Source organism: Rhipicephalus sanguineus, chromosome 8 (genome assembly GCF_013339695.2).
Source record: "Rhipicephalus sanguineus isolate Rsan-2018 chromosome 8, BIME_Rsan_1.4, whole genome shotgun sequence".
NCBI lineage: Eukaryota > Metazoa > Arthropoda > Arachnida > Ixodida > Ixodidae > Rhipicephalus > Rhipicephalus sanguineus.
This window is the reverse complement of record NC_051183.1, coordinates 155178106-155198119: the sequence shown is the minus strand read 5'-3', so window position 1 is coordinate 155198119 and position 20014 is coordinate 155178106. Positions and strand designations below refer to the sequence as shown.

The 20014-nt window shown below is 46.4% G+C and overlaps 2 protein-coding genes across 2 annotated transcripts; one reads left to right on the top strand and one right to left on the bottom strand.

The window, feature by feature from the left end:
- The first annotated feature begins 1370 nt into the window (after positions 1 to 1370).
- Positions 1371 to 4412, top strand: LOC119403607 (uncharacterized). Its single transcript, XM_037670530.1, has 3 exons — positions 1371 to 3041; positions 3113 to 4262; positions 4324 to 4412. The coding sequence occupies exons 1-3, from the start codon at positions 1371 to 1373 to the stop codon at positions 4410 to 4412; spliced, it is 2910 nt and encodes a 969-aa protein (XP_037526458.1).
- Positions 4413 to 13970: 9558 nt separating this feature from the next.
- LOC125759619 (uncharacterized) lies at positions 13971 to 18330 on the bottom strand. Its single transcript, XM_049418634.1, has 11 exons — positions 17087 to 18330; positions 16932 to 17011; positions 16711 to 16801; positions 16566 to 16654; positions 16402 to 16477; positions 16310 to 16345; positions 16213 to 16251; positions 15912 to 15956; positions 15730 to 15783; positions 14342 to 14543; positions 13971 to 14068 (listed from the first exon to the last, which is right to left on the bottom strand). The coding sequence occupies exons 1-10, from the start codon at positions 17319 to 17321 to the stop codon at positions 14464 to 14466; spliced, it is 825 nt and encodes a 274-aa protein (XP_049274591.1). The 5' UTR covers positions 17322 to 18330; the 3' UTR covers positions 13971 to 14068; positions 14342 to 14463.
- Positions 18331 to 20014: the final 1684 nt, after the last annotated feature.

Genomic DNA, 20014 nt, shown 5'->3' with positions numbered 1-20014 from the left:
ACTTTCGCATCAATAGTCTTAGTGTTTGTTAGTTCTTGTGTAGTTCGTAATCCTTCTCTCTTGTAAGCTGATTTATTGATTTCATATGTATTTTGTTAATCGTATGTATTAAGTGTTGATGTATTTTGTTAGTTTCTAATAAGTGTTCCGCTACCGTTCCTTGTGCTGCAATATCACTAGAGTAAAGTTGTTTTGTTTTCTCACGTCTCTGATCTCTTCACTGTCTCTGCTTGCGTACGGAACGAACTAACCTGCTGTCATCCCGTCGCCGACTTCGCGCTGGCGTCGCTGGTGGCAGCTTGTAACAAAACTGGCGTCCGCGACGAGGACGTTCCGTACAAGAGTAAGACAGTGAGGGGTGAGCGAGAACCGTGCGGACAGCGTAGCGATAGATCCGCATAGTTGAAGCGGTTGCGTCCTACATGCGAACTGTGGAATTGTGAGCGCGCTGTTTATAGTGGTGATATATTGACAATTTGCAGTATTGAGGGCATGGATTTTGATAAGTGGATCGCGTGCGGCAAACAGTTAGGCCTCGAGGGCGCCGAACTGAGACAATGGATTAAGGAGCAACAGGAACAGGCGCAGGCGTTAGCCAGAGAAGAGCGGGCATTGGCCCGGGAGGAAAAGGAGAGAGAACGGGAGGAAAAGGAAAAAGACAGAGAGAAAGAACGGGAGGAAAAGGAAAAGACAGAGAGAAAGAACGGGAGGAAAAGGAAAAAGACAGACAGAAAGAACGGGAGGAAAAGGAAAAAGACAGAGAGAAAGAACGGGAAGCGGCAAGGGAAGCCGGAGAACGGGAAGTGCAGATACTGCAATTAAAGATTCGCCTCAGTGAGAGTAGCAGGGTGAGCCGATCTAGCAGCGAGCACGACGATGTCGGGGAGGAGCAGAGTTTGAGAATAAGCACAGGTAGACTGCTCGTCACCTTTGATGAAGCAAGGGACGACTTAGATGCGTTTATACGCCGGTTTGAGAGTATCGCCAGAGGGCAAAAGTGGCCCGAAAGCCAGTGGGCGACGGCGCTTTCGACATGTTTAACAGGAGAGGCGCTAAGTGTTTATGGCAGGTTACCGCCTAGCGATTCAGCGGACTACACCAAGGTTAAAACCGCCCTCCTGAAGCGCTTTCGCTTCACGGCGGATGGTTTAAGAGACAAGTTTAATAAGGAGAAGCCAGTAGGGGGGGAAACAGCAACACAGTACGCGGCCCGCTTAAGCCACTACTTCGATAGATGGGTTGAGCTGTCCAAAACTGAGACAGAATTCGAGTCCCTCCGCGCATTATTGATTAGGGAGAGGTTCTTGCATGGATGTGGTTCGAACCTAGCATTATATTTGAAGGAAAGGAAGGCGGAATCCCTAGAAAACATGCTAGAGCTGGCAGACCAGTTTCTGGAAGCTCAGGGTGGAGCGAGCCTCGCAAAAACGAAGAAAGATAGTCCTCTCACGGACGAGAAGGGCAAATACGAGAAGGGAGGCAATAGCCACGCACCGCTACCACGGTGCTATAATTGCAATCGGGGAAATCATCCGCCGCACTTATGTCGCAACAGACCTGCCGCCAATATAGCCATCGTCTGTTTCAAGTGTGGGAAAAAGGGACATAGGGCAAACGACTGCCGGTCAGGATCAACTAACGCACTCCAGGCGTCCTGCCTCTACGCACCAAGGGAAACGCGTGAGGATCCCATACGCGATGGGTATATAGAGCTTAGGAATGGCGAAAAAGTCCCCGTCGTCAACGCCGTAAAGGTGACACCGCCGAAAGATCTGGTCGGGAACCTGCCAGTGGTCACAGGCACCCTCCGAGGCGCAGACATCTCAGTGTTGCGGGATACGGGGTGCAACACGGTAACTGTGCGGAGGAAGCTGGTAAAGGAAGACGAGCTGACCGGTACAAGCAGACTCGTCTACTTGGTCGACGGAACAGCGAGGATGCTGCCCGAAGCACGGATTGAGGTTGACACTCCGTACTTTACTGGCCACCTTACAGCACTGTGCCTGCAAGATCCACTGTATGACCTCATTCTGGGCAACATCGATGGCGCAAGACCTCCTGATGATCCGAGGAAGGAGACCGAAGAACCTGTCTCGACGGAGGAGTTAAGGGAAGAGCCTATAGCAGCAGCTATCACCCGTTCTCAAGCGCATGCACAGCCGGAAAAATTTGCCAAACTTCGCACGCCTGAGACCACGGCGGGATTGCCAGGAGAGGACGACTATGGCTGCGAGCAGAGAAGAGATGCGACACTCAAGCAATGTTTTGAGAAGATCGGCAGGAAGCAAACATGCCGAAATGAGAAGGGAAGCGTCGAGTATAAGCAAGAACAGGGACTGCTATACCGGCGGTACACAGAGGCCAACGGACGGCTGGTACGCCAACTAGTCGTGCCGCACTGCCACCGAGAAGCTGTACTTAAAACAGCACACGATGGTATAATGGCAGGACACTTGGGCACACAAAAAACCAAGGAACGGATCTCCGAGGAGTTCTTTTGGCCAGGCATCACCGCTGATGTAAAAAGGTTCGTCGCATCATGTGACATCTGTCAGCGCACCGTACCGAAGGGCCGGGTACCACATGTTCCACTGGGGAGGGCACCCATAATCGACACCCCGTACAAGCGAGTGGCGATCGATATAGTGGGACCGATTCACCCGCCCTCAAAGCATGGAAACAGATACATTTTGACTTTGATGGATTATGTCACCCGGTATCCAGACGCAGTGGCGCTCCCGAGTATCGAAACTGAGCGAGTGGCCGAGGCCCTGGTCGAGATGTTCTCCCGATTTGGCGTCCCCCGCGGGGATCTAAGCGACTGTGGCACGAACTTCACGTCGGACCTGATGAAGGAAGTAGCGCGGCTCCTTTCCGTGCGCCAGCTCCACACCACCCCATATCACCCAATGGCAAATGGCTTGGTGGAAAAATTCAATGGCACCTTAAAATTAATGTTGAAGCGCATGTGCGCCGAAAAACCGAGAGATTGGGACCGCTACCTGGCACCTCTCCTCTTCGCCTATCGGGAGGTTCCGCAGGCCAGTATGGGTTTTCCCCCTTCGAGCTCCTCTACGGCCGCCATGTGAGGGGACCCTTGGCGATATTGAAGGAGCTGTGGACGAACGCCGACTTGACTGAAGAAGCTAAGACGACGTACCAGCATGTCTTCGACCTTCGGAACCGCTTGGAGGAAACGTGCCGCCTGGCACACGAGGAGTTGGAAAAAGCTGGAGCGCGGTACACGAAGCTGTACAATCGCAAGGCGAAGGAGCGGAGTTTCGACCCCGGAGACAAGGTACTGATTTTGCTCCCCACCGACACGAACAAGCTGCTGCTGCAATGGAAGGGTCCTTTTGAAGTAAGGGAAAAGAAAGGTGAAGCTGACTACGTCGTAGACACGGCTGGCGGCAGAAAAATCTTCCACGCCAACTTACTGAAAAGATACGAGGAGAGGGACGGCCGCACTACCAAGGTGAGCAACGTGACGTTTGGTGTTGTGGAATCGAGCGAGGACGAGAATATTCCAACCCCTGACTGGCTGAAATTGGAAGGGGAACAAGAAGTGAAGCTCTCCGACAAACTGGACGCTCAGCAGATTGGACAGCTGCAAGGAATTGTTGGGGAACACGCTCGTATTTTCTCGGATGTCCCGGGCAAAACTGACTGGGTCTACTGCAACCTCGAACTCACCGCGAGTAACCCCGTACACGTGAAACAATACCCTCTTCCCTTTGCAACGCGGGAAGGTGTAGAGAAGGAGGTGCGAGAGATGGAGAAGCTCGGCATCATCGAGAAATCAGAGTCACCTTATAATTCGCCAGTGATTTTGGTAAAGAAACCCGACGTCGGTACAAATCGACTGTGTATTGATTTTCGACGCCTGAACAACGTTCTGGTGGCTGATTCCGAACCTATGACAAGAACTGACGCGGTGTTTGCTACAGTGGCAAATAAGAAGTATTTCTCGAAGCTCGACTTCGTGAAGGGCTATTGGCAGATACCGCTAACCGAAGAGTCCAAAGCGAAGACGGCCTTCTCGACGACATCGGGACTATACCAATTCCGCTACATGCCATTCGGCATCAAGACAGCGCCTGCTGTATTTGCTAAGTTGATGCGGAAGGTTGCGGAAGGTATACCCGGTGTGGACCATTATTACGATGATGTACTAGTAGCCACCGAAACATGGGAAGAGCACCTGAGGTCCCTGGGACTGCTTTTTGAGCGCATACAGAGGGCCGGGCTTACGGTGCGCCCAAGTAAATGCGAACTTGGTATGGACGAAATTGACTTCTTGGGACACCGAGTTGGCAGGGGCAGGTTACAACCACTGGGGAAAACACTCGACAAGATCGAAGCTGCACCACGTCCTTCAACCAAGCGACAAGTACGCGCCTTCCTCGGTTTGACCGGGTACTATCGGGAATTTATCCCGAATTACGCAGAAGTCAGCGCTCCCCTTGCAGAATTAACCCGGAAGGGCGAAGCTAACTTGGTCAAATGGACAGCAGCGCACGAGGAGGCTTTTCGAAGCCTCAAACAACATGTCTCCACGGCACCGATACTACGACTGCCAAATTTGCACCAACCCTTCGTACTTCGAACGGACGCATCGGACACAAGTCTGGGAGCAGTGTTCATGCAGGCCCACGAAGGCAAGCTCCACCCCACAGCTTATGCCAGCCGAAAGCTGCTTCCACGGGAGGCCGCCTATCAGGGCCGTACCCAGGAATTTTTTTCGGGGGGGGTTTGCGTGTAGAACGGCTGCCATTTTTTAAGATTTATACTGGCTTATTTTTGTGAATAAATCAAGTACATCGCTTACTTGTAATAATTCGATGGTACTTTTCAATTATTTGTACCCAAATAAAGAAATTGGTATGTCAACCTCAAATTCTGGTTAAAGCAAGAAATAAGTTTGGACAATAGCACCACCAAAGCCGGGGACACCGCGACCAACGGCTCCTGATGAAGTAACACAATGTAACCACGGTACAAAAACGGTATGTATGTGTTACAAGCTGCCACTCTAGCGTCGCCAGCGCGAAGTCGGCGACGGGAATGGCAGCAGGTTAGGTCGTTCCGTACGTAAGCAGAGACAGTGAAGAGATCAGAGACGTGTGTGGGGAAAAACAAAACTCTAGTGATATTGCAGCACGAGGAATCTAGTACAACACTTAATACCAACTAACAAAATACATATAAAATCAATAAATCAGCTTACAAGAGAGAAGTATTACAAACTACACAAAACTAACCAACAATAAAACTACAGATGAGAAAGTCCGAAGGTATAAACAGGTGAAGGGATACCTGTGATGACCGGCAGCGTTGAGTCCACGACGATCGGATGCAAGAAGTCAGAGAGAGTTCTGGCACAACTGCGATGTCGGCGGTGTTGCAGAGTGCTTGAAGCCGATCTCGGGCAGGTTGAACTTCTCGAGATTCAAGTACCGATGCCTACGTTACAGACGTTAATTTCGCGTCACAACTAGACGAATGGCTAAGTTTAGGTGGCCAGCCGATACGGAGCCACAACCACTTAAGGGATACTTCTTGATCTCCTTCTACACCATGTTGGTCAGCAACTAGACTGCTTAGCAAGGCGAAATCCTGCGCTTAAATCGACCTCCGTGTCCCCTCATTCTCGTCCTGGGGGAAAAGAGACCTCTACATGGGTCCAATCATGCACGTTTCATTGTTAGAAACTCCACCCTAAAAATATATTGACCGCGTCCCTTTTTAATTAGGAGAGGGTCCTCAACTGAGCGAGAGTGACAACCTGTTGGGGTTCTCTCATACGGCTTGTCCACAAGCAGTTTTGCCCGTGGGAATGGTCAGTTTCCTTGGTTTCAGCCGGTGCGTCTTGCAGTCTACAGCTGGTTCGGGGTGCATCGCGGCCTTTGACGACCCTGCCGACGCCGCCGTAGGTACAAAGGATCAAACATCGGCGACTAACGTTTGAAGAACAACACCCCATTCAGTACTTCCCTGCACTAAAGACCAGTCTTTTCATGAGCGAACGGTTCCACCGGTCAGCGGGGAGTGCGGCGCCCGTTAATTTGCCGTTACGCCGGGTCGCAAAAAATGGCAGTCCGTGACAGTATGTATGCAAGCAAACAAACAAGTCGCCCGACATTCCGATCTTCTTGTTACCGTTCGCACATTCTGCTTGCTGGATAGTTTCCTCGTAATTGCGAAAGAATAGAAGGGTTGAAGCTTGGGCTAGCTGGGTTTAGCTTTTAATCGACTCTTGAAACATAGAGGGAAGTTTAAACGAGGAAGTTTTTCCTTCTCGGCAACTTGCAAAATTCTGTGAGGACTTGTTCTGGGGTCACTTGAAGTTCTCGATGGATGCTGAGCAGTGCTAGTCCGGTCAATCTGTCGTTGTTCATATGATTTCGAAGGTAGCTCTTCAGCCTTCTCAGTGTGGAAAAAGTCCGTTCCGGGGTCGACGTCGACACGGGTAAAGTCGCCAGGATAGAAAGTAGGCTGTGGATGTTCGGAAAAAAGTCGCGGTTGCACATCTCTAAGGCCTGTAAAGCACAAGCTGGGCGATTCTTTTCTTCGATCTGGCAGCATTTGTTCACCCACAGTGTGAACTCTGCTTCGATGACATTAGCGGAAGGAATGTCGCCAAGGTAAAACTGCACTGCATCATCAATATCAGAAAGGCTAGCCGATGCGCAGAATTTCGGCAGCAGCATGTTAAGGCCAACCACGACCTTCTTATGGGCATCGAACCGGTCTCTTAATTGATTTTCGAAGTCAGCCAGCAAAGGCAAATACACATTCCTCCGGTAGTACTCTTCGGGAGTAGCAGAAGGTACGTTGCTTCTTTGCATCTGCCTTCCAGTGATGCGTGGTAGGGCCATCTCAACATTTGTGATCTTCAGCAAAGAGAGCGACTTCAGAAAAATCTTATTAAATTCCGTTTCCGCACTAGCCCTTTTTGTGGAAAGAACGTCTATAACATTCTTACGTGATCGCACGCTTGAGCCAAGTCACAGTCAATTTTTGAAGAAACTTGCAAAGTGGCAGTGTCAAAGAGAAGAGGTCGCTACAGATCTGAAGCGAAACGACAAACTCGGGCTTCGTAATGGCATTGAGCAGTTGAGAAGCTTTTGATGAAGTATCAGATGACGCGGCCTCTTCTTCCAAATATTCGAGGAATTGTACAATAGGCACGTACAGTTCAAGGAAACGCTGAAGTGCATCGTGACTCTCTACCCACCTTGTTTGGCAAAAGGAGAGAACTGATTTTCTTTTTTCTTGTGTTAAATCTTCTACTTTGTCTCGCAGTTGGTTCGTCCTCTGTGGCGAAGCTCTCACAAACGTACAGGTTGAGGATACAGTTCCCAAACAGTTGCGGATGCTGGGGAGTTTGCATGCGTGAAGCAGAGCAAGGTTCAACGAGTGGGCGCTACAATGCACGTACAACGCTTTGGGCGCTGTTTGACGAATGAAGGCTTGAACACCGTTAAGGTGGCCGCTCATTGATGCCGCGCCGTCGTATCCTTGCCCGCAAAGTAGGTTCAGGTCAAAGCCATGACCTCTAAGGCTGTTCAGGATTGTGCTCGCCAGCGCCTTCCTTGCCAGTGAGATCGTACACGGGAACGAAATCTACAAAATCTTCTTTAAGTATGGGCACTCCCGACGTGTCGTGTCCAACGTACCTTACACATAGGGAAATGTGGGCGGTGCGAGATATATCAGTGGCCTCGTCAGCTAGAACTGAAAAACACGAACCTGAGTTGACGTTTTCAACTATCTTTCTTTGTATGATTTTACCACAGAGGGTGATCAACTCATTTTGAATTTTTGGGCTCGTGTACAGCGCATTCGCCGGAGATGTTTCCATGTGAGCTCTCAAGGCGGCATCTCCACATTTTGCTCTCATCCTAAGCAGTGCGCGGAAATTTCCATCATTTTTCAATGGCAGCACTTCAGACATATTTATCGGACCAGAGTCGTCTGTGCCGCGAAGCGGTACTTCTTGCCTGCCACAGAAAAGGATTGTTTCTATTATTGGCAGCAAGTTCTTGCGGTTTTCTTCCGCCTGCTTTTTAAGACCGTGGTCAAGTTGTGTTAAGATGTCATGCTGTGAGCGGGACCGGACTGCTAAAAAGTTCTCCGATAGCGTTGTTGACATGGCGTGATAACTGCTGGATGCGTGGCTCTTAAAGGCGTCCATGGCTTTCTTGTAATTGGTGAACTCCTTAGTTACAAAACAGCCCAAGCGCTGGTGCTCCCCTTTTCCTGCACACTCGCTTGCGAAGACTACGCAATATTTGCATAATGCTCCTTGAAGCTTCTCTGAATAAACAAGCCATGGGTAACGATCTACCCAGTGAGGTTGGAACTTCAGATTCCTTTTCCCTGTGGCTGGATAATCATAGTTAGCCGGAGGGGTCCACGGATTGAGCAGCAGCTTCTCCGTCGTCTCTGGATCATTTACATTATTGCTTTTCGAGACAAACAGTCCCAAGTCCAAAATATTCGCACTCGTCGCACAGAGGGGAGGCGAACCAGAATGTGTAGGTGCCATGCCACTCACCTTCCTTGGGCATTGCCCAGTGGTAAAGGCGTCACTTTGCCCAGCGTTGACTGTAGAACAAAGGTCACTTGGAGTTGCACTGCGGCCACCATCATTTTCCGGCGGCGCATGGGTGTCCTGCTTGTGTTCGTTCTCAGGTGATTCACATAAACCGGTGCATTCTCCTGAGTCGCTACAGAAGTTCCGACGCGCTTGGCTTTCCACCAGTGCTGAGGAGGGCGAAGTTTTATCCTTCGAAGGAGGCGGTTCTTCTCCGTCCGCTTCATCGGTTCGAACTTTCTTGAAGGAAGACGCAAGACTCCTTTGCTTCGTTGTTGCAGAGTGTCTTTTCATTTTGCTGCCGCAATCCTGTGCACGCACACAGAAGTGGCCAGTGGCTCCAAAAAGACGTTTGCGACTGCTTCGACTGCCTGGCGTGAACGGCGGGCGATGTTTTCTTCCTCTCTTATCCACTTTACAGTGGCTAGAATGTAGAAGTGTGATGAACGCGCCGGCTCCCGCGTGGCGCATGTGGTTTTCTGAACGCCCGCTACAGCTGGTGTGCATGCAGGACCATTATTGTACTCCCGCTGCAGCAAACTGGATTAACGCTACTTAAAGACCTTTTCACAGAAGACTCCATGGGCACTCCATACTCCCCTTAATATACGTGAACCCCCCAAGAATGCACTGCCGAGACATTTGCACTCCCGTGGTACAGTCCAGAAAGCAGGTGTTGCTCCGTTCCTGTGAAAAAGTCACCTTTTCACAGACGGCTCCCTGGGCGCCTGCATAATTCTCTCTGGGCTGCGCTAATTAAATAGCCGTGACCCCCCAAAAATGCACTTTGTAGGCTGTGACGTCAGCCTCTGTACTCCCGCGCGCAGCCCAGCTTGGCGGCGTTTTTTCTCTCCTGTGAAAGTTGACCGCTGGTGCCGGATTGTGTGCCGGCTGTATCCTCGCTTTGTGTGCTTTGTAGGGAGGCGCATATACCTTGTGTGTACAGAAGAGGTAGATTTCCTTGCGTGCGGTTAAGGTTGTTCGAAGTTGCTCGGATATGCCAGTCTTTCAGTAGATGTCATCTTCGATGATTCGTTTCGGTGGCGAAGACTACAGTTTGAGAAAAGTTTACCCTGCAGCCTGCGTCCTCGGAATGCGCCGCTGAGTTTTTCCGCTTAGGGGTTTCGTTCCCTGGCAAATTGCGCACGTCGTGTTGGTGTTGCCGTTGCTGTCGAACTGTTTACTTTCACAGAAGGAGACGCGCTTTTCGTAGAAACCCAAAGCCGACACGTGCGGTCCGCACAGACGGATAACTTCTCCAGCGGCAATGCACAAGGAAAGCATCTGGAATCAATAAAGGAGCTGCTACGGGGTGAAAGACGAAAAAGAAAAGACTCGAAGGAACGCGAGGGCGAAGTGCAAAGCTGTACAAATAGGGCAGGTGCGCGTGCGGGGGAGGGAGCGCTGAGGTGTTCTGGTAGGTTTGAAGAAAGGAAGAAGAGGGAAGCAATGCCAGGAAAGTTGCAGTGTAACTTTGGCAGCTGGGGGTCGCTGTGAAGGCGTGTAAATATTTTAGTATCACCCGAAAAGTTAAAGCATCAAAAAAATTTCGGGGGGGGTCAGAACCCCCTCAACCCCCCCCCCCTAGTTACGGGCCTGCCGCCTATAGACCTTATGCAAAATTGCTGCCATCTGTCGGAGGTTTGACGAAGCCACCCATTCGGCGCCATGTTGGAGGCTTGTGTCCGAATCGTATAGCTGTCGCTGTTATAACTTCTTCCTTGTATCTGCTTCAATAGTGGGCAACGGGGGCATAAAAGTGCAAGACGAGTGTGTAACGGCATGTACACGTTACTGGCATTTCCTAGTTATCGTGTTGACGGTTTTTACGTGTAAAGAACTGCCTCACAACGAGGAGAAGGTACAAGTCTGTCACCGAGTCATATGTAGGCGTGCCGTCGTGAGAAAAACTTTGCTCTGGGTCATAAATTTTGTTTTCAGTGTAACGAATAAAGCGTTGTTAGCTATCAGAATACAATGCATGTAGTGTAGGACGGTTGGGAGGAGGCATTGGCGCGCGACACGGCTAGGCAAAACGATGACGGTAAGAAAGTGCTGTTGACCCATTTCAAAGCGGATATTTGCTCATAAATAACTCGATACTCCAAAAATATTCGCGTTCACATCGTCACTTTCGGGGCCTACTGGCGCCTTACAATTTCAACCCGTTTCCGCAATGCTTTCTACGTCGCCGACTGAACGCTTCCGAAACCACCTCAGAGCGTAACCAACGATACCCAGTGAACCACAAATATTGTGTAGACATCCATGGTATGTTTCTCGTGGACGTTGTAAATGTCTCTTAGATATCCATAGAAATCCAAATTACGAAGATTAGATGTACCCGCAACTATAAAAAGCTCGACCGAGTAAGGTTGCAGGCACGTTACACATGAACACTGAATGGACATTTAATAGATATACATAGACATTGTCATTTAGTAAATAAAAGCTTTCTTCATGCACTTCGCACACTTACCGCATGTAGTTGGTGTGTTAGACCTGCGGTCCCATGGCAGTCTTGCTTATTGCCGCTCGGCTATACTTTATAGAAAGCATCAAAGGCGTGAGGCTGGCCGGATTGCGGCGTTGATGCTTTCTATAAGTATAGCACACCAGCTAAGAGCCAGACTGCAGTTGGAGCGCAGGTCTCTAGCACACAAAACTATACATGCAGCAAGCCTGAGGAAGTGCATAGAAAAAAAGTTCTCATTCACAAAATTTTAGCAATGTTTGGTAAAGAAAGCCCCAACCAGCCTGGCATTATCATCAAGCACAAGCTGCCGTCTAACCTGCATGTTTATGCTGAGTCTAAGACCTGAGAGATTTATTGCAGCAGACAGCACATTGTTTTCAAACACATTTATTGAACATAAAATGAAATCAGTCTTTGAATGTAAGGGTAATGTAAGTGAAGTTATGGGAATAAATTATTACTGAACAGAAGTCTTCAACGAAGTTCACTTTGAAGGCTTCGAAGTTATGTGAATGAAAAATTACTGAACAAGTCTTCAACAAAGTTCGCCTTGAAAGCTTCAAAGTTATGTGAATGAAAATTACTGAACAAAAGTCTTCAATGAAGTTCGCCTTGAACGCTTCGAAGTGATGTGAATGAAAAATTGCTGAACAAAAGTCTTCAACGAAGTTCCCCTTTAAGGCTTCATCATGCTGCATGGCTACTCATCACAACCACTTGATCCTAAGAATACAACAAAAAGAGAGTCAATATAAGCTATCCAAAAACAGCAAAAAGAAATACTATAAGACATTCCAAGCATGAGCATACCAGCAGTACTGCTACTCAATATTACCATGAGAAAGAAATGCTTGGCTTGGATTATAATGCCCTACTCCTCAACTTAGCAGAAGAAATTGAGAAAGATGATGCATACTGCAGAAACACAGCAAATGCAGATTAATAATGCATACATGAGCAATAACCACGTTACTCATTTCAGCATATGTAAGTATAGCTATTCCTAGAAGCTAAAGAGCACTCTGAAATGCCCTTGGGCCTTAGAGTATCAATAAATAAATACAAAGACCTTTCACTAATTCGTGCTTCGTTGTAAATTTCAGTTTCGGAACATCATACTACAAAGAGTGATGTTTTCATACTAAAGTGCAGCAGATAAGAGCTACACTGGACACACATTTGAGTTTCCAGTGTATGCCTAATTGTCTGCCACATTGTGTCATAAAGTTATGGGATAACATTCAACTTGTTGAAAATTTCTCAGAGGCAACTTAACGTCCAAATATGATGAGAAACATAACCATTAAAGGGCTCAACAATTGATCAGAACATGTCACAAGATTCTAGTGGAAATGAAAACTAACTTTCGGGACTATTTTTATCATGGTGCTTGTGATTTAAGTACGAAGTATAAAGTGCTATAGAAAGTTAAAAAAAACGCATGTACCGCTTCTGCAGGGAAGGCTTGGTACAATGCGACAGAGAATTGAGCTAACTATGCAATTTCTTGTCATTTAATACATTATACTTCTTGCTTAAACTGTGGTCTTTATGTCACACAGCCATGTGCACTTTATTTATTCCATAGCATTACAAGATAAAAAAAATGTTCTGAGAAGCAAAGCCAGCATCACGGCAACGGTGGAACAGCACACCTGCTGTGAACTGTGGTGTCCATGATTGCATGGAGATGCACTCAAGTGCTTTTGTAGGCAAACTTAAGAGTGATTACATATAATGTAGTCTTCATGTGAGATACAAAAAGCTGTTTACTAGTTTTACCATAAATGGCTGCCACCACTGGATGAGCAGAACTACTGATATAGCCTATAAACTCTCGCAAATGCTGGCATATGATTGTTATCATGCTCACATATCACTGTTTCTAGCATGTTTTCCAAGCACAATTAACTCAATCTACAAAGCAGATAGAAAATTTTAAAAAACGTTCTACAGTGCTTTCCATTTACATCACACTGACTGGATACTGTGACCAATGAGCTTCGATTGCAACAGAAAAAAACTGGGCACTGCAGAAATTAGCTGTCAGTTCCTTTAAGCTTACTGCAAAATGCATAGCAGGTTTATTACCTCTTGCTGCATTCCTGTGCGTTGCTGGGGCATGACGCAGCCATTCTCGAATGGCTGCCTCTATGGCAAATTCATTTGCAGCGTGAACCTTTTGCACAGCACCTTTGAGAAAGTCAAAGCAATAATTGAGAGACAAAAAGTGACACCAACTTAAACATTCAATCAAGCCAACAGCCTGATTTTCTTTCCGATGACAACCGTCAAAGGCGGATACAAGATTTTGTCCAGGGGGGGGGGCAGCTAATGAGAAGTCTGATACTTAAAGCTTTAAATTTGTAATAAATTTGTAAATGCAAGTGACTTATTTAGTAATATTTTGTCCACTATGATTATATTCCCCATGTTGTTCCTTTATCGATCTTAGCTCTACTTCCATGTTCAAAATGATGTATATATTTCACTATTCTATTGATTGGTATAAATATGCAAACGTGACTGTGCTGCCGTGAACCCTTGCGATAGGAGCAAAAACAAAACCAAAAGACAGCTTTCTTTCACCTCTCTTCCACCCGTTTTTAAGAGGGACTAAACACGAAGTTGATTCATTGATAACGACACACACACTCGGCTTTCAAGAATTAAGGAGGGGAAGGAGTTAGGACATCTGACCCCGCCCCCCCTCCGGATCCACCAGTAACAACACTATAACAACAATACCCCTGCGTAGAGTAGCCAACTGGACTGCTGTCTGGTTAACCTCCCTGCCTTCTCCCTTTTCTGTAATCCTAGAAGCAAAAGCATGATGCTTAAAACATTTAAAGCAAAGTCCAAATGGCAGCCACCTGACAGTTTTTAGTTGAACGTGAGAATTCCGCTGCAAGATTGTCACAGAGCAGGTAGCAAAGAATTCTTTTTGTGCACGCAGCAGCATTGATTCCACCTTTGTTGGCAAGCTCTTCCACCTGAAATAGAGGCAAGCCAATATACACTTATCGTAAGCATGCAATTAAAAACTGCACATATCTCATGAATATATATAAAAATAATGGCTTTACTAAAAGAGTACATCGACTACTTCAAATTTTCTATAAATATATGTAACCTAGGGGACAAATTAAAATCCTATTCAGTGGTGGCTGAGGATTTACACACTGCACTAGTGTTGAAAAGAAGGAAGACATTAGGTGGCCCTCAGACAGCAAAACACACACAACACACAACCTCAATGCACTTACAAGCACATCTTTCATCTGGCCAGTCAACTTGTTATCGAACTGTTTCAGTGACTCGTACTCCAAGAACGGGCTGGAAACTAAAGGTGCATTTCCTTTGGCAGCATTGGACCGAAGCCGGCCGATCAGCCCATGTATAAGTTCCCATGCTGCTTTTGAACCATTCGCAGCACTGTCAGCTTCACGAGTACTTCATGCTGGAACTCTGAAATAAAATGGTACAAAAAGCCTGCAGACCCCTAACAACCAATCTTTGTTTGTGACTTTTGTGCTAATTTGTAGCTCTGATAATCCCAAAATTGAACTTCAAATATTGTAATGCATCATAACTATCCAAGTATAATTATGATCAATTTCGACATCACTCAAAACTCCCACCTAAAATTATAAACTAGTGGCCTACCACAGGGGAGTGCCATAATGCCAGATGTGCTAAGGTTGAAGCTTGGGCTAGTGAGTTGGTAGATAGTGCGAAGAAGGGGAACAGCGCTAAAATTTTTTAACAAACACAAAGAAAGACGGACGACGTGGATGGCCAGATGTGGTTGCACTTTGGCGACCTTGAAAGTGCATGTGAATGCTTTAGTGGAAGTTAGGGTGTGACACTCCAGGCAAGTGTTAGCGCGGAAATTTCTGTAAACAATTAAACGACACAACACACCCACCTGCCGAGCACCCACATTTCTATCACGAGTGTGCCCTTTTGAAAAAAAAATTCCTTGCTACAGTACTCAAAAAAGCCATGCACTGGTGCCAACAGCCAGAACCACGTTGACAGCAGCCACACAACAGAGTGAAGAATAACGCTGCAAACTTGTCTGTGAGACTGAGAATACTCTCATTAATCGTTAAACATCACAGGAGGCCCCTGTCCTAATCATACTAGTGACAATATCCAGATGTGCTGCCTACTCAGATGAACAGTCACGGTTATTCAAAACCAAATTAAAATTTCTCAAAGGCAACATTCACCACATTAATTTGGAACGATGTGCTCAAGTCAGTAATGCCTGTGTACGCTAGACAATCAATGAACACAAACATTTCAAGCTTTAACATTCGATGTCGGGAGTCCTTTACAGAAACTTCATGTATGCTAATCAGTCAGGCACACATGGGAAGAATGAATAGAAAGAGAGAAAAACGAAGGAGAAAGGCAGGGAGGTTAACCAAGCTTGGCTTGGCTGGCTACCCTACACGGAGGTGGAGGAATAAGACAAGCTTTACTTTAGTGAATACGTGAAAAGCTGTATTGACAACAAAAAACAGCACACTAATTCCTCTCAAGTATACTAGCCCTACATTGCACCTGGCAACATGAACATGCATCCAAAGTTGCACTTTAACCAGACAATATCTATGAAAATCTCATTAGTTGATGCTGAACGTACCCTCTGGGGTTAGCGCCTTCCTGTTTTTTGCCCGTGCAGGAGGTGAAGCCATGGCTGCAGACAAAACATGAAAATTTTAATGCAGGTTTGGTTAAAAAAGTGTCAGTACTGGACTGATAAGTTTACCGGGGGCACATATATAACTGAAAACACATGACTAATGAGAAGCTTTCACAGTTTACCAGAGTCACGCATGCCAGCTTCAGTCTCCTGGCCATCCAGCATCTCTGCAAAGAAAGTGCTGCAACGTCACCCAGCTGCCCAGAATATAGGGATGACTAAATATCCATTCAAGGGAAACTATGCAATTTATTGTGCTGGGCTCCTAGCAGCCCTACAACTTGGCCTAGAAATCTTAAGTTTTAGATACAGCTAAATTGATTTACATGCTTCAATGGCGCCTTTATAAGGATACTTTTTTAAAATTACATATAAGTTAATATATGCTCTCCAGCATAAGGAAAGTGGAAGTACAATGCTTACCACAACCATCTTCCGATTCGTCAGAGTCACTTGAAAGATCTGCAAAGTATTGAGTAGTTAGTCAACTGAAGATGAGGCCAGAAATGTGGATGATTACCTTCAGTGTTTTCTGCCGGAGTGTCGCAGTCTCTGTCTGCAAATTCAAAACCATGTCAGACAAGAAGCACTCTTAAGGACTTATTTGCTTACGTGTTGAACCAGATGGGCCAGGAAAGCTGCTGGGGGGTTTCAAAAGAGCATTGAAGGTGTGGCTTGGCTTTGACATCTTAAAAAGAAATATGCAGCACTGACCGAGTGTGGCAACAAAGAGAGACTTAGTATGACGTATTGTAAAAGGGTGAGCTGCTGCTTGCCTGTCCTTTCTGTTGGTTGCCAACCTCTTGCAACTGGTTTCCTCCTTCGTGAAATTCGTCGCAAGCATTTGCACAAGTGTTCTCCATTCCTGCATGCAAAAAGGAATATTACAAAAGAGAATAATCTCTTCGTATGACAACTTACGTTCATCTGTGGACGGTCCATTTGAACCAGTGAGGCGTGAATGAAAAGTAGGCACTTCATCATCGCTGATGTAACGACTTGGCTTTGACACCTTATTAAAAAGACAGAACAACAGACTGTGGGCTTTGTCTCGAAACTGCACAGCAGGTTCGAGGAGTGGGGAAAAAAGAACATAAATGCGATATGAGTAGCATGATGGTAAACCAAAGGGTCAGTCTAACCTTCCGTTTCTGAAGGTGCTCAGATTCAACATCAGAGTACTGAGCTTGATCCAGATTTCTACGAGCCTCTTGATATGTGCCTATAATAAGAACCCGCATATTCAGAGAAACTGCATGCATCATACTCAAGTTAAAGCTATCCATAATAAACTTACTGTAGGTAGTTTTCACCACAATGCTGTACATTTTCCAGTCTTTGTTGGGGGCTTTTGCTTTTTGAACAGTTGCCATTTTGCAGCCAGGTCCTGGTGGCCAATAGCATTTGCCACCAACAATCCATATGTTGGGCACAACAGCTACTGTTTTCTCTTCAGTAAATTCCACAATGGAAAAGCGCATCTGTAAAAAATTGTCTGTGACCACTCTCAGACAAAAAATGAACATAAACATCGACTGGTTAAAATTTTTTCGCAAAAGCTAATGCGAACAACTGCCTTTGTTTTACAGTGTTCTCAGATTTCAGTGGACATATTAGACATCTCATCTGCCAAACTAACTTCATAAAAAAGTAACAAAATTATAAATGTTGTACAGAAATTTTTAGTTGCAGAAGCTACAACATGACATAATGTCAGCACCACCTTTCTTTATTCAGCTACTATCAAACACTGCCGGCATTAATACACTCACTTAAGTGGCAGCATGAAGAAACATCGCTATGCTGAATGCATTTTTTAGAAGAGATTAAAATATTTTTCTATCAGAATGTTAGCACAAATTTCAGTTCTTTGTTGCTGTAGCCTGCATTCAACAAATTAACAAGGAGCTAGAACATAAACAGCGTTTATTCTTTCAACATAGGAACAGTGTTCGAGCTAGCTCGTATGAAGTAAAGGTACAACTACAAACTTATCATGGTAAGGAAGGATAACCAGCTTGTTCTGAATGTCAGTGATTGACCAGCACTGGACATTTGAAAGCCTGTCAACAACAGCAATACTGAGCCTAGTAGAGTCAAACGGTTGTGTGTACAGTGGTTTCACTTCTAGAAACTGCCTTCCTACAATGCAAGGGCTCTCATCTTGGCTACTGTGTGCTATAGCGTCAACAAGGGCAATCGCATTTCCAACTTTGCAGCAGTTGTTGGCTGCTTTAAGGGTAACCGTAAAGGAACGAAATTTGACTGCCTTATATTGAGGGTTCATGCAGCCTGTAGGGGTAACAGCTGCCTCATGGCTACCAAGCAGCTCATCCATCAACAGTGCAAGATGAGGACACGCTCTGTAGGTTGTCACTTTCTTTTAACCTGTTGTACAATTGGCGGAGGGGACAGCCTGACCGGCGAAGAAGCTTTTTGATCATCTGCAAATTGTTTTCGAAAGCAAATGCTGAAAAAGATTCTAAAGTACCATGCACCTTTGCATCAGCAGCAAGATGCAAAAGACAGTGAACATTGTACGAGACATTTGATGCACCATACAATTCCAAAGCCATTGACAAAATGCTCCAAAAGAGTTTGTGCATAGTCTGCATGCTCATGACAGAGAGAAGGTGTGCTAAGGATGTTTGATGCTGCATGCAGTGTCAAGAAATTAGCATAGGCAGCAGCAGAAAGGTTGCCTTCAAGTACCACAGGTCCAGTGTAGTGCAAGAGCTGTCTGAACTCAGTAGCTTTCCACCTGTCTTTTTCATCAAATGACCTCGGTTTACGTGCAAACTCCTGAGGAACATGCTTTTCAAGAGAACAGCTGCGTTTTGATATTTCTGTTCGGTTTAGTGGCCCGATTCGAACATTGAGAGGTCCTGAAAACCACAGGTTCACAAGTTTACGCGTAACACCAAGATACAACACATGCATTGGATCAAGTGGTGCACATATGATGCAGTCTATTGGTAGCTCAGTCAAGATTGTTACTCCCAGATGGTGATCCATGTCCTCCTGCTGACGAAATGACTCATCAGTTCTAGGTCTACCTACTGTTGCAGAGAAAACTACTTTCTCACGAAAGCTACCCTCTGCTGTACATTTTGGACAGCCATAGTAACTGCTGTGTCCTTTAATCTGGAATATAAAAGCCCGAGCCGGCGCATCACAGATGATGCTTTTGACTTTGATTTCTGCTACTTTCCCAGATACCGATATACCAGACTGAAGCAGCTCCTTCAGCTCGGAAACAAATGGCTTCAAGAAGTCATTAGCACAGTCTGGCTTTGAAGGACCCACAAATGCACCTACAAGAAAAGGTTTCTGCAAATCATCAGCCAAGTCTGGGTCACGGACACAGCACTGCACTGGCCAAAGCTGCTGCTTCGAACTCTTTGCCAAAGGAAGCCCATCTATATTAAAACAAAGGGGTACTACATCTGGGACACGCTCTGCGGAGCCCAAAATGTGTTCCAGCCCTTTCCTGAGCCCATAATGACAGTAGGTTCCAGGAGACAGTTCTACAATACCTGCTGCAACAGCAGTGTTACGGGGGGTTCCCAACAAACTACGAGCATCGCTTGGTAAGCCACTGAAGCAATCATGTGACCTTAAGAGCCGCAAGAGAGGCGTCAATGATCGCTGAGTTATGTTATGTTCCACCGCCCACTTAGCCAGACTTTTCGTGAAGGTAGGTGACTCACTGCTGACGTCACGATCTCTCGTTCCTCGCGATTCCAAAGCATTAGACCCAGGAAAGACATTGAGAACGTTGCACTCTCCTCGTCCAACGCTATCCTCATGTTCCAGGCCTCCATCGACCCCGTCCACCGAGACTTTGCTCTCGCTATCAAAGTCACCACCGCAATCGAGTTTCGATCCTGCTTCACTCGATTCGCTTCCCGAATGAATACTGCATAGGCATAGTTACTCGAGAGCTGCGTATTTTGCCACAACTTTCGCCTCGTGCTTGATGCTGGAGATACGGTGCATGTGACGCTACGGAGTCACGCTCTGCTAAAGCTTCAAACAGACTGTCAACTTCACAACGGGCCTTTTTCCGAACATGACTGTGAGAAACAAATTTTGACATTATAACACAAGTATGACACTACGAATTAACAAGCAAAAAAGACTTTCGTAATTCAGAGCTTGACACGTGCACTACATACACTTCTTGGTGACTAACACATGAAACACTCAAGGTATAGTTTTCATT